At 39.2% G+C, this 14,003-nt stretch overlaps 1 protein-coding gene across 8 annotated transcripts in view; it reads left to right on the forward strand.

The window, feature by feature from the left end:
• LRRC28 (leucine rich repeat containing 28) overlaps positions 1-14,003 on the forward strand; it is a 133,938-nt gene that overhangs the window by 87,717 nt on the left and 32,218 nt on the right. For all 8 annotated transcript variants that reach the window (XR_005582317.2, XR_012517858.1, XR_012517859.1 and 5 more), the window contains one exon: positions 10,454-10,556. Coding sequence is in view for 5 of the 8 variants with exons in the window: in XM_074400088.1 (XP_074256189.1) it covers positions 10,454-10,556 (103 nt within the window). In the remaining 3 variants the exon portion in view is untranslated. The remainder of the gene's footprint in view (positions 1-10,453; positions 10,557-14,003) is intronic.

A 14,003-nucleotide genomic window follows, 5' to 3' on the forward strand; every position in this document is an offset into this window, starting at 1 on the left:
GCCTGCAGCAGCTGCAGAACAGTAAGGGTTGCTACCAGTTTCTTCTTCTGCTATCTTTGTCCCAGAAGGATACCCGCCAAATGTCAGTCTGAGCTCTCCTTTATGAGGTGACTTTTTGAATATACAGGGGTCAGGGAGTTGCTTGAGGAGACAGTCTTTCCTTTATAGGAGCTCAAGTGCTGAGCTGTGAGCTCCGTTGTTCATTCAGAGCTGCTGGGCAGGTACATTTAGGTCTGCTGCAGCAGAACTCATAAACTGCTTTTTGTTCCCAGGTGCTCTGTCCCAGAGAATTAGGACTTTCTTTATGAGTTTCCATTGTGCTGCTTCCTTTTTTTTTTTTTTTTTTCCAGGGATGCCCTGCCCAGCAAGGAGGCAGCCTAGTCACTGTCTGCCTGCAGACTTTGCTGAGCTGCTGTGGGCTCTGCCCAGCTGCCGTGTGAATGTCCCTGCAGTCCTGTTTATATGGGTGTAGTTAGAACTGCCTTGGCAATGGCAGGCTGCCTCAGCAATGGCAGACTACCTCCCTAGTGGTGGAGTGCCTCGATAATGGCAGACGCCCCTAACCCTCAAAGCTGTACCGTCCAGGGTTCAGCTGCGCTTGCTGTGAAACTCTCAATCCAGAGAGCTTCTGATTGCTGTTCTTTTGTGGGGGTGGGACCAGCCAAGCCTGATCACGTGGCTCCCTGCCTCAGAGCCTTTTATTTCTTTTTTTAGTTGAACTCGACCCTATCCCACGTGTTCCAGTCACCTGTTGACGAGGTGCTGGGATCTGTGTGATTTCCCCTGCGGTGACTCACTGCGCTGGCTTAAACAGCGGCGCTGATTCATGGCGCTTTTTTGCCCAGGAATCTCCTGGCCTGGCTCCCTGTTCAGTCCCCTCTTTAATCAGATGAATGGGCAACTTCCCCGGGCTCCAGTCACCAGCCAAAAGGGCACCTGGACCAATGTATCTTGTATGGAGAACCACCGGCCGGGGTGCCGACAAAGCAGCCTCGCGGGACAAAGCAGACACGCCAACCGCGCTGGCCAAAACAGCCATGCTGGCGACTCATGGGGCTCCTCCGCCTGGGAATCTCCTGGTCCGTGGGCAATAAAAGTGTGGCGTCCACTCGCCCTCTGCGCTTTCACTGGGAGCTGCAACTCTGAGCTGATCCTAAACAGCCATCTTCTAGTAGAGTTCATTTAAAATCATTTTAAGAATTATTTTGGAATATACTGTAAATTCTGAATTCATTACTAAGAAGCCCACATTTTATAGTATTTAAAACATTGTAATTATGACTAATAATATTTCTGATTTATTGAACTGTGATAATTGGTTTAACATTGAGAGAGCATTCTAAACAATTTATTTTGATTGCTTTGATGTTTGATGTTGTTGTTTCTTTTGCTCCATCATTTTGTTGATGAGAATACACCGTTCACCTTTTGATAAAACAAATGAGTTTTGTACTGGTCAGCATGAAGTACACACAGATCCTGTTCTGTCCACTCCTGTGCTGTCATTCCATGCTTGCTTTTACAGTATGGTTAAAAAGGCAGTAGCCTAAATACACAGGCTTTTTGTTCCATTTTCAGCCATGTGGACTGCATATGCTGGAGTCTTGAGGTTGAAAACAGACAAACAAAAAGAACTGGAGTTTGTGCAGGACTCCTAGATTTTGCTGATTCGTAAGTCAGAAACTTTGATCTGTGAGTCTGGAAGAAAAAAAAAAAAGAAGTATTTTGGACACACTACAGTACTTTAAAAAGCCACATGAAAAATTTCTTTATGGCTGTAGTATCTATGCAGTTGGACAGCTTCCTTGCTTTATAAATTTTACATACGGAGCATTTTTGCACGAGAACTTTAAAAAACATGGCATGATATATCTATTGTAAGGTATTGGTGCATTAATATTAATAAAAGGAAGAAAACAAACCACCCCAGTGGTTAGTAGATGAGTGGTCTCTTCCAAAGTTAATTATTGAGTGAAGGTTTTTTTGTCTGAAGAATATAAGAAGTATCTCAAAGCCTTTGCATGAAGTACATGTTCATATCTCAGCCTCATTATGATTATGAATGCCATTTTATTGTGCTTGGGGTCTTTTGCCAGCCGACTGCTTTCTGGCCAGGATCAGGCTCTCAAGAGGCTGTCACAGCAACGCCTTTACAGCCTGTGACCTTGCCCGGCGCTGTGGTGTCCTGGCCTCCCCAGCAGGCTGTGCTGTGCCAGCTAAAACAGCAGAGCTGCTGCCTGGTTCTCTTCATCATCCCACACTGTTTTGTGATCTCCTCTTTGTATTCAGAAGGGGGAGGTAAAAGACTAAGATGTATCAAGTGCCAATTATTTTGCCAGGAATAAAGCTGGGCACTATATATGTTGTTTAATCTTTATAACGGCTCTATGAGAAAGGTACTCTGATCCCCTTGTTACAGTGGAGGAAGCAGGCTCAGAGCATTTCATTTCTGCTCATGTCAGGAAGCAGAAGTGGGGAAGCAGGATTCAGACTCAGTTCTGACTCCAGCACCCACTGCATTATCTAATTTCAGTACTGTCATTCCCCACTCTATATCAGATTGTGTATTTGAAAAGTTTAAGTGTCTGCTTTCCATACTCATGTCCACATGGCATGCTAGCTAATGTATAATAGATCTGAACATAGCTGATACTGATTTTCTTTGAGCTTTAACATAAAATAAGCTATTTCATGGTAGCCAGGAGGTGCAAACTGAATTATCTGGAATATTGAAAAGCTAAAACAAGATCTGAACCTATTAGGGTTTTAAAATTATCAACTCCTTTTTTTTTTAATAAAACTAACACAGGGAAAGAAGACTGAACTATGTAAGAAGTAGCAAGTGTCAACTTGTATTTAACTTTATTGTGTGATCTTTGCACTTCACCTCATTTAATTTGCACAAGCTCTTTTGCAGTGTAGAGAAAAGAGGTGCTTCCTCTGTCATGTTCCATTTTGTGTCCTTGGTTTGAGGGAACAAGTCATTGTCTCTAGAGGCCATTGCCTCTAACTCTTTACTGTGCAATTAAAGTATAGAAAAGTGTTACTACCGTTTGCTGCATGCCAAAGAGAATTCTCTCTTAATTGGTGTTCTGTTGTAGGCCTTACTTCCAAATATGCCACTTAATGATAATGAGAACAGTAACTGCTGTATATTGGAGAAGGATGTGTGCCAAGAATTCTACTTGATAGTTTTTAAACATTGTTAGCAGTTCTCACTAAACCTGAGGACAGCTTTATTTTCCCCAATATACTGATGAGGAAACTAACCATCACATTATTGGTAAGCAGAACAATGATTCAAACCCTGGTTATCTGACTCCCTGTGCTCCTTCCTGCTCTCTTAACTAGTATGCCACACCCCTTACCATTGCATATACCCAGGTAAAGAATATTCCGTGCTTTCTGTGACCCCTCTAGGGACTCTGGAAGAAAAATCTGAGACCAGAGATCATTTGCATTTTATCAGTGCCATTTCATTTTGAAAAAATTATTCCAACGTTTTCTATGTGCCTTAGAAGTCTACAAATTTCTATTTGTGACTAAATGATTTATATGTATACCAGAGAAGTAGTGAAGAAATTTAAAATAGGAATTCTTAGCGCAATGATCAGGTCTGTTTAATGCAAGTGGATTCTGGTATTTATATTTTTCCCATCTATATTTTATAAATGTATTACCTTTTATACCAACAGATAGGTCCATGAATATGTTTACTTAACAGTATGCAGTATTTTGGTAATTCTCTAGTCTGATGCTTAAAAAACATACTGTATGGTGATTTAAATATCACAGATTTTTTTATTTTTGGAACATACAGTGACCTTGCAACTGGTCAGATTGAGGGACCAGGTACTGTTATGCCATTTAACATATGAGCAAAGAGAAGCTCTGCTCACATGCCTTGTAAGTGAATAGTCAGACACATGAGTCCTCATATCCCCACTGTGTAAAATTACTCTCTTCAGTGACTTACTTCTGGGTTAGCATCTCTCTCTCTCTCTCTCTCTCTCTCTCTCTCTCTCTGTCTCTCTCTCTCTCTCTCTCCCCCTCTCCCCCTCTCCTCCTCCCCTCCTCTCCCCCTCCCCCTCTCCCTCCCTCCCTCCCTCTCTCTCTCTCTCTCTCTCTCTCTCTCTCTCTCTCTAGATGGAGTCTCACTATGTCACACAGGCTGGAGTGCAGTGGCACAATCTCAGCTCACTGCAACCTCCACCTCCCAGTTTCAAGCAATTCTCTTGCTTCAGCCTCCCAAGTAGCTAGAATTACAGGCACACATCACCACACCCAGCTAATTTTTATATTTTTAGTAGAGATGGGGTTTCACCATGTTGGCCAAGCTGGTCTAAGACTCCTGACCCAAAGTGATCCGCCTGCCTCAGCCTCCCAAAGTGCTAGTATTACAGGTGTGAGCCACTGTGCCCAGCATCTTTTTAAAAGCAGGATCTTACTCTGTTGCCCAGGCTGGAGTGCAGTGGCACAGTCATGGCTCACTGCAGTGTTGAACTACTGGGCTCAAATGATCCTTCTGTCTCAGCCTCTTGAGTAGCTGGGACTATAGACATGGGCCACAATGTTCAGCTAATAGTCATCCATCCATCCATCCATGTTTTTTGAGACAGGGTCTTGGTCTGTCACCTAGGTTCAAGTGCAGTGGTGCTCAGTACAACCTCAAACCCCTGGGCTCACGTGATCCTTCTGCCTCAGCCTCCTGAGTAGCTGGAACTGTAGGCATGTGGCACCACTCCCAGCTAATTGTTCTGTAGAGACAGGATCTTGCTGTTCTGTTTCCCAAGCTGGTCTTAAACTTCTGGCCTTAAGTGATTCTCATTTACTTTTGTTTTAAGATAAATTACATTTTAATACAGTATGTAAAAAAATAAAATTAATGCAAATAAATCCAAGGTAAACAAAATAGCAGAAATTGGAATCAAGACAGGATTTGGCAATGCCATATTGAGACATTTGAAGCCTAAGACAAAAGGAAAAATGTGTACTCCTATGGTTTTTTTCTGAAACATTAATTTTTTTTACGGCATTAAAGTACTTCAAAAAAAAATCAGAAACTGAAAGTAGGTGTATTAAAACTTGACATTATTCTAAGTTTAAATATTTTGTTGGCCAGGCAGGTGGCTCACGCTGTAATCCCAGCACTTTGGGAGGCTGAACTAGGTGGATCAGAAGGTCAGGTGTTCTTGACCAGCCTGACTAACATGGTGAAACTCTGTCTCTACTAAAAATACAAAACTTAACCAGGCATGATGGCATGCACCTGTAATCCCAGCTACTCAGGAGTCTGAGGCAGGAGAATCCCTTGAACTCAGGAGGCAGAGGTTGCAGTGAGCCAAGATCGTGCTGTTGTTCACCAGCCTGGGCAACAGAGCAAGACTTCATCTCAAATATATATATGTGTATATATATTGTTTATAATAAAGCCAGAATTCATTGTAAATTTACTTCTCTAGCTTTAATGGAAGCATACTCATCAAAAATATTTTCATTAAAACCATTACCATTAAAAAATGCATAAAAATCTATATATGGGGTACACATTTTTCCTTTCCAAATTGTATGACCTCTATTCAGTGTTATTTTCCATTGCAGAAGGTTATATATTTTTTAAATAAATTTTATTGTGTATATTTGAAGTTTATAATACAATATTATGGGATACAAACATACTAAAGTGGTTACTGTGCACAAACAGACACAGTTTTCATGACAAGAGTGGCTAACATATATTTAACAAAAATTTGTAATACAGTAAAAGTTTATTAACCATAGTCGTCATGTTGTACATTAGATCTCTAAACTTGTTCATTCTATATATCTGCTATTTTCCATTCTTACCTTCTTCCCACATGGTAACCCCTGTTTCGTTCTCTTTGTGTATTTAAGCTCTTTTAAAAAAAAATATCATGTATGTAAGTGGCATTGTGCAATATTTTTCTTTGTGTGCCTGGCTTATTTAGTATAATGTCTTCCAGATTCATCCAGGTTGTGGCATGAATCTCTTTCTTTTTTAAAGCTGAAAAATATACCATCATGTATACACACCACATTTCTTTATGTAGTCATTCATCAGTGGGCATTGACATCGTTTCCCTATCTTAGCTGTGGTGAATAATGCTGCAGTGAACATAGGAGTGCAGATGTCTTTATGAGGCGGTGATTGTAAATCCTTTGGATATATCCCCAGAAGAGGGATTGCTGAGTCATGTGGTAGTTCTATTTTTAATTTCTTTAGGAACCTCCATACTGTTTTCCATAATGGCTGCACCAATCTACAATCCCACTAACACGTACTAGGGTTCCGTTTTCTCCATGCCCTCACCTACATTTGTTATCTCTTATCTTTTTTATAATAGCCATCCTTTTAGGTGAGGAGATAATCTCATAGTGGTTTTAATTTGCATTTCCCTTATGATTAGTGATGTTGGGCACCTTTTCATATAGCTGTTGGCCTTTTGTTCTTTGGGAAAATCTTTGTTTAGATGCTTTGCCAATTATTTAATTGGGTTTTTCTGCTATTGAATTCTAAGAGTTCCTTATAAATTTTGCATCTTAACCTCTTATCAGTTATGTGGTTTGCAGTTATTTTTTCCCTAGTTAGTAGGTTGCCTTTTTGTTTTGTTAATTGTTTTCTTTACTGTCCAGGAGCTTTTTAATTTGTAGTCTCCTTTATTTATTTTTGTTTTTTGCACCAAAAATATTTTGTTTTTCGCACCAAAAAGCCTGAGCTTTTGGTGTGATATCAAAAAAATCATTGCCAAGGCCAGTGTCAAGGAGCGTTTCCCCTGTTTTATTCTAGGTGCTTTATAGTTTTAGGTCCTATATTTAGGTTTCTTAATCAATTTTGAGTTGATTTTTGTGTATTGTGTAAGATAAGGGTCCAGTTCTATTCTTTTGCATGTGGAAATCCAGCTTTCCCAGCATCATCTATTGAAGACAGTTTCTGTTCCCTGTTATGTCCTCTTGGTACCCATATATACTTGGATTTATTTCTGGACTCTCTGTTCTGTTCCATTGGTCTTGGTTTCTGTTTTTATTCCAGCATCATAGTGTTTTGGTTACCATAGCTTTGTAATGTAATTTTAAATCAGGAAATGATATGCCTCCAGCTTTATTTTTCTGTGTCAGTATTGCTTTGGCTATTTTGTTTGTTTTTGTACCTCTGTATGAATTTTAGGATTTTTTTTTTCTATTTCTGTGAAGAATGCCACTGGAATTTTAATAGTGATTAAATTTGTATATTGCTTTGAGTAGTACGAACATTTTAATAATATTCTTCCCATCCATGAATACCAGACGTCTTTTCATTTATTTGTGTATTATTCAGTTTTTCCCATCAGTTTTTTATAGTTTTCAGTGTACAAATGTTTCACCTCCTTGGTTACTTTATTCCTAGGTATTTTTTTAATACTATTATAAATAGGATTGTTTTCTTGATTTCTTTCTCTGATAGGTTGTTACTTGTGTATAGAAATACTATGAGTTTTACATGTTGAAATGTATCCTGTAGCTATACTGAATTCATTTATAAATTCTACAGGGTTTTTTTTGTGTGTGAAATCTTTGGGGTTTTCTTTTTATTTACATATTTACAGTTTGATTAACACCACAGTTATTCTCTTCTGGAATAGATACACTTTACAACTTTTTTTCGAAGTCTTAGAGATCTTTTTTTCTTTTTGGTGTAGTGGAGTAAAAATGGACTAAAAAGTTCATAAATGATACTGAGACAGCTAAATCAACATTTGAAAAAAGGAATTAATAGCTGTACTTTTTATGCCATATGTAAGAATAGACTCCAAATGAATTAGGGCTCTGTATGTTAAAAAAGGAAAAGAAAAATGAAAGCATATAAACACTTGAAGAAAACATAGGTGAATTCTGCTTAAACTTGGGTGTCACAGGGAAGAAGTTTCCTAACTATGACTCAAAATCTGGAGAGAATTTTAAAAAAAGAAGATAAGTTGGAAAAGACTTTTCAGAATTTTGCATGACAAAAATATGCCATCAACAAAGTTAAATGACAGCTGACTAACTGAAAGTATTTGTAACATAAACCACAGACCTGGAACTAATGTCGCTGATACATAAATGACTCAAAACAAGGGATGAAATACCAAAAACCTGATCAAAAAATGAGAACAAGATTTAAACAGGCTGTTTACAAAATATATATAAATGCCCCTCAGACATAGTTTGAAATGTTCAAACTCATAAGTAGAAAAATGCATGTTAAAACAATGTCAAGATATTTTTTCTTACCTATAAGGATGGCAAAAATGTAAAAAGATGACGTTTTGCTTCCTGTAGGGAAGCAGGTGCACTCAGTGTAGCTGGTGGGGGTGTAAATTGTTGTAACCCTTTTGAGGGAAATTCTGTTGTCTTTTTGTAACGGTGCTGAATGATTGTAATAGGACCAGCAGGAAGTAATGTAACCCTTCCTACCCTCTCCCACAGGAAACTCTTACCTTAACTTTATATTATGCTCCTCCTCCTTTCTGGGACAAATTGTCTAGAACCCATCAACCATAAGACACTCAACCAGCCTCTCTAATAGCAGTGATCAAATTGTATTACAGTTACTGTTTTTCCTGTCTCTTTCCACATCGGTTAATGCTGTATTCATAGCTATATTTCCAAGGCTTAGCATAGTGCCTAAAGGTCCTTAACAGTTAAATGGGTTAACTGTTTAACATACATTCATTAACATTTGCAATGTAAATGAATCAAAAAAACTTCCTAATTTAGCTGTCTGGGCCTTTGACTTTCCTAAAGAAAGATTAGGAGGATGAGCTCTCCTTCAGCCTGTCTTCTATTTTCATAAGCAAAACCCTAGAAAACCTTTCAAAGACTATGTTCTTTTTCTCTCTCTTTCTCTCTTTTTTTTTTAAATTTTGCGTCAGGATTTGGCTTTGTTGCCCAAGCTGGATGCAGCAGAATGATCTTGGCTAATTGCACCCTTGACCTCCCAGGCTCAAACAATCTTCTCACCTTTCCCAAGTAGTTGGGACTAGAGATAGACACCACCACACCTGGCTAATTAGTTTGGTTTTTTTTTTTTTTTTTTTTTTGGTAGAGATAGAGTTTCACCATGTTGCCCAAGACTGGTCTTGAACTCCTGACTCTAGCAATCTGCCCGCCTTGGCCTCCCAAGGTGGTGGGATTATAGGCATAAGCACCACCACCCACCACTCCTGCCATATTATGTTAGGGCAGAGGGTTAGCAAGACTGCTCAGGACACTGTTGTGTACCTCTGTGGCAATAAAAACAAATAGTCCCAGTAAGTAAGTGCTTAGGAGTAGAGAGGAGAGCTGGTCACACATTCCTGGGCACATGGGAAGGGATGGCCTGGATACCTGGGAAGTGTCTCTACCACCTGTACTTGTCAGAAATCTCCATCTGTACTTTCATCCTTATTTCCTCATTGGATCCTCTTCCACTCTGCCCTTTCACCGCCCTGCCACCTCTGGCAAATACCTGAGTTCTGCCTCTTTCTGACATTCCCGTCACTGTTGTAGATCTTTCTTTGGGGGCCCCCTTTCTCAGTTTCCTCCCTTTCCAGGTTCATACCCATTACAGCCCCTGCTCTCTGGCCCTTAAGTCTTGTCTATGCCGCTGTCACATCTCACAGGACTGGGATTTGGGGATATGGGTTCTGCTTCACTTCTTCCTCCTGGGGAAGTTCTATCTATTCTTAAATCTGCCTGGATCATAAGACCCCTTCCTAGCCAGTGCCTGATGCCTAGCCCTCCCCCATCCACCTTTGCCCATGGGAGGTGAGACACAGGAAATCTCTGTATAACGTGTTAAAGGAAAAGTCACTCAGTAGCACTTGTTAAAGCATAGTAAAGAAGACTTTGAGACCATCAGCCTAGGTACAAGGACTGCTGCAACTGGGTCTTATAGTTGGGGAAAGAGATTGGGCCAGCTCTAAGTATAATATGGGCAAGTAGGAATTTATAGCCAAGGAGCAGGGTGGTCAGTGGATGGAAATTTGCTCAGAGGAAATTTCAGGAATACGGACACAATATTTAGTTCTGGCAAGAAAGGGATGACTGACCAAATAGAATTCTTGCTGAAGACAGGCCAGGGTGATCAGACCCAGGGGATGAGGAAGAAAGGAGAAACCCAATCAGATATCCTGAGTAAGGGGTTCTTGCTAAACTGACTTAGAAGAGTTCTTGGCTAAAACTGGATTTTACAAGGTCCACAGATGGACTTAGAAGAAAGTTCAGGAGCCTGACTAAAGTTTGTCCAAGCAAAAATCTGTATCAAGGGGCAGAACTAGGCTTGTTTAGACTGACCCATAACTTACTTTATATAACACTTTTTATGATTTTCTTCCAGAATAGAAATTTTTGAATATTTCTAATATGTTAAATTTTATATTTCACATAATGGTGACTGTAAATAGGAATTACAGCACTTTTCTTTCTCATTCAGATTTAGGTCGATCTCGAGAACTACAATATGTATACGTGGATAACAACATAAACCTGAAAGGCTTGCCATCTTATCTGTACAATAAAGTCATTGGGTGCAGTGGGTAAGGCCGATTTCACATTTTGAACTAAAAAACAGATTACTTTTGATACTTCTGTTCAATTATGTCTTTGCCCTTAATATGCTAAACCAAGTATCCTCAGAAACTAAGGATAAATAGGCACTGAAAGCCCTCATCTAGGGCTTTCCCAAGATAACAGTTGCATCAAGGTTTCCTAAAAGATGGCCACTACTCCTAGGACTGCCCCTGGAGCTATGCTATGCCAACAAGGGGAGTGCTGTCTTCTGTGTTCTGTACAAATAAGCCCTAGATGGGTTCAGTGCCTATACAGGCTGATGAACTCCAAGCTGGAGGTATATTCTGGAACCTTCTGTGAAGCAAAGATAATAGACTAAGTCTGTTTAGCTCAGGCAGTTTGGAATATTGAAGCTGGGTTCAGTCAATAAGTTATTATTTTCCAGTCTAAAGAAAAATGAATCCATGTATACCTTTTTTGTTATGGAAATGAACACTTTTAGTTCCCTCCCACACTCCAGCTTTATTGAGGTAGAATTGACAAATAAAACTGTAACTGTTTAAATTGTATATGTGATGGTTTGATATACATACATTGCCACATGTACCATTATAAACTCTGTGCTGTCGGTCACAGAAAGTGAGGAATCAGCATTAATTTAGAAGGTTTTCTTTCTCTGAAGCCCATTGCAATGACAATTTTACTGCAGTGACAGTCCTAGTATCTAGGATTTTACCAGTTGGAAATATTTAGAACTCAACATTTGAGATAGTCCCTCAAAATAAATCATGATTCTAGCAACCAAAACAGATATTTCAGTTAATGGGTTTTATTTTGAGAGCAGCAATAATCTTTCCTTTTTAGGCAGGCTTTTAGAAAGATGGCTTCGTCTTCTTTCATTTTCTCCTTCTACGATACTGGCACAGAACCACCCTAAAGTGTTTCCCTGAGTGGCCAAGGATTAAGATGGGGCCACTCAACTACCAGGACCCACATGTGACTGACCTTCCTTTTCCCACTTAAGCAGCCAAGAGTGAACCCCCTCGGGCACCTAACCAGCATGTTTTACTCTCTTCTATTCCCCATCATCCTGAATGATTTGGCCCACGCTATGTGTAGTTCTGGCAAGAAAAGGGATGACAGACAGTACGTGTATACATAGAAGACAGCCGCTCCCCCATTGGCATAGCATAGCTCCAGGGGCAGTCCTAGGAGTAGTGGCCATCTTTTAGAAAAACTTAGGCCGTTGTTATCTTTGGAAAGCCCTAGATGAGTTCAGTGCCTATATAGGCTGGTGAATTCCAAGCCACGGGATGTATTCTGGAACCTGTGAAGGAAAGATAATAGAATAGGTGTTTTTAGCTTAGTGATTTTTCTACAGTGGATTATGTCATAGCTGTAATACTATGTAGTGATTAATCCTAAATGAGTTCTGAAAGGATCATTAATACAGCCTGATTTTTCCAGGTGGTGAATAAAATGCCCACAATCACCATGGTATATAGAATGATGCAAGCAAGCTCCAAAGCTGAAAGCAGTTTTTCCCACACCAGAACCTTCAGAGACCACACCGAAATGTGATCTGTGTCTTTGCCACAAATAAGGAGTAGCTTATTTAACCAATGTGAACACAAATCCAATTTAAGAAGAAGTGCATTATACTTTGTTGTTTAGATATAGATACAGATGTTATTGACTATTAGAATGTTCTATTTGTGCTAAGTAGAGAGATATTTTGAAATCTTTGACTTGGTGTCTGGTAGCAGCGGTAGTGAATTTGATGAGAACACCAAATCTTTTTAGAAAAACAAAACAGGAAAATACACAAATTATTAGGTAGTAGTATACTTTTTTATTATTAAACTTTTGTTAGTAGTAATAGAGAAATAAAATTATTATTAACAGGATAGTATCATATAACCAGTTTTCTAATATTAGAAGAATTGGGGGAATAAGCAGCCATACTTAAAATGGCCTATAATCTAAAAGCATTTTTACTCTGTTGGTTTAACTCAAAACTCAGAATGCTTTCTTCATACAAATAGCTCTGGCCCTAAGCAAACTCATTAAAGAGTCATTTGACCTATTTTGCACCCAAAAAAAATATATTCGTACAATATTTCTATGGCAGAATGTGTTAAGAATTTTAATAGATGGTAACTACTGAAGCTTTGACAACAGCGTTAAGAATCTGCTTTCTTCTGCCTCTTTCATCTGTTGGATATGTGAAAAGGAACTTTCTGGTTCCAGTTCAAATTGGTAGTGCTTAGTGCCTCAGCCTAAAAGAAAGGAGAGGGAAGGAGGAGTAGCACAAGGGTCTGGAGGAAATCTAGCAAAAAGATGTTGGTGTATTTGAAGCCTAGAAAGTGCCCTTCTTGATTCAGAACAAGAATCTTGGTCCAGTTGTTTCTTCAGTGAACATCTATTGAGCAACTACTCTATTTGATCACTGTATGAGATAATGGCTGTACAGTGATGCACTAAGCGACACAGTACCAACCTTCATGGACCTTCTGATTAGCCAGGGAGTCAAGCAAACCCTAAATAATTGGACAAAGTTGGTGCTAGTCCTCTTGAAGGAAGTGATTTGAGACCTGAAAGATAAACTCCTTTGATTCTTCACTGCTGTCATATGTTGCGTCTGGCCCAGATGTAGGCCCAGGATATAAGAACAGCTTCTTCTGTGGCGTACAAGCTCTGAAACAATTGCAGTACCCTCTTCAGATTGAGGGGCCAATAATTAGAGCAACAACTGAGCAAAATGAACACAGCTTTAGGGACTTGTGGGACAGTATAAGAAAAGTCTGAGATATACACATATATATGTCAGATTCATATCTCAGAGGGAGAACAGAGAGAGAATGGGGTATAAAACTTATAAACAGTTGTAAAAATAGTAAATAACAAATGTCGCAGTTTTAAGAAATCTCAGAGTCTCATAAAATTATCTTTGGTATTCATGGAAATGCAAAAAAAGTTAGCTTCTCCTTATTCTGTGTTTATTTATTTGTCAAATAACTAGTGAACATTAGCAAACCAGCACAATGCTAGAAATTGTGGGAAAAACAAAGATAGTTTAGATATTTATCTTGATGCGCAAAAATAACTATAATACAAATAATAAATATCCTAAGAGAGAGGTAGAATGATGGAAATGTATAGTATGGAACTGTGTTTTATGACCTAGCTTCAAAGCCACACACCGTTGTTTCTGTTATATCCTGTTGATTACACAGGTCAACCCTATTCACAGTAGGAGGGGACTACATGGGGAGAGCAGACCATTGGGGGCCCACGTGGAGACTGACTGTCCCAGCTTCGTGGTATCTATGCTATTTGTTAGCCTTATGGAAAAAAATGATCTTTATTTTTTCTGGGTTTTTCTTACTACAGGAGTAAATGTCTCCAGTGCTTCTACATTATGGCCAGGAAGAGAAGTTCATCCTATGTTAGAATTTTAGAGAATGGTAATT

This window comes from Saimiri boliviensis, chromosome 5 (assembly GCF_048565385.1).
Source record: "Saimiri boliviensis isolate mSaiBol1 chromosome 5, mSaiBol1.pri, whole genome shotgun sequence".
NCBI lineage: Eukaryota > Metazoa > Chordata > Mammalia > Primates > Cebidae > Saimiri > Saimiri boliviensis.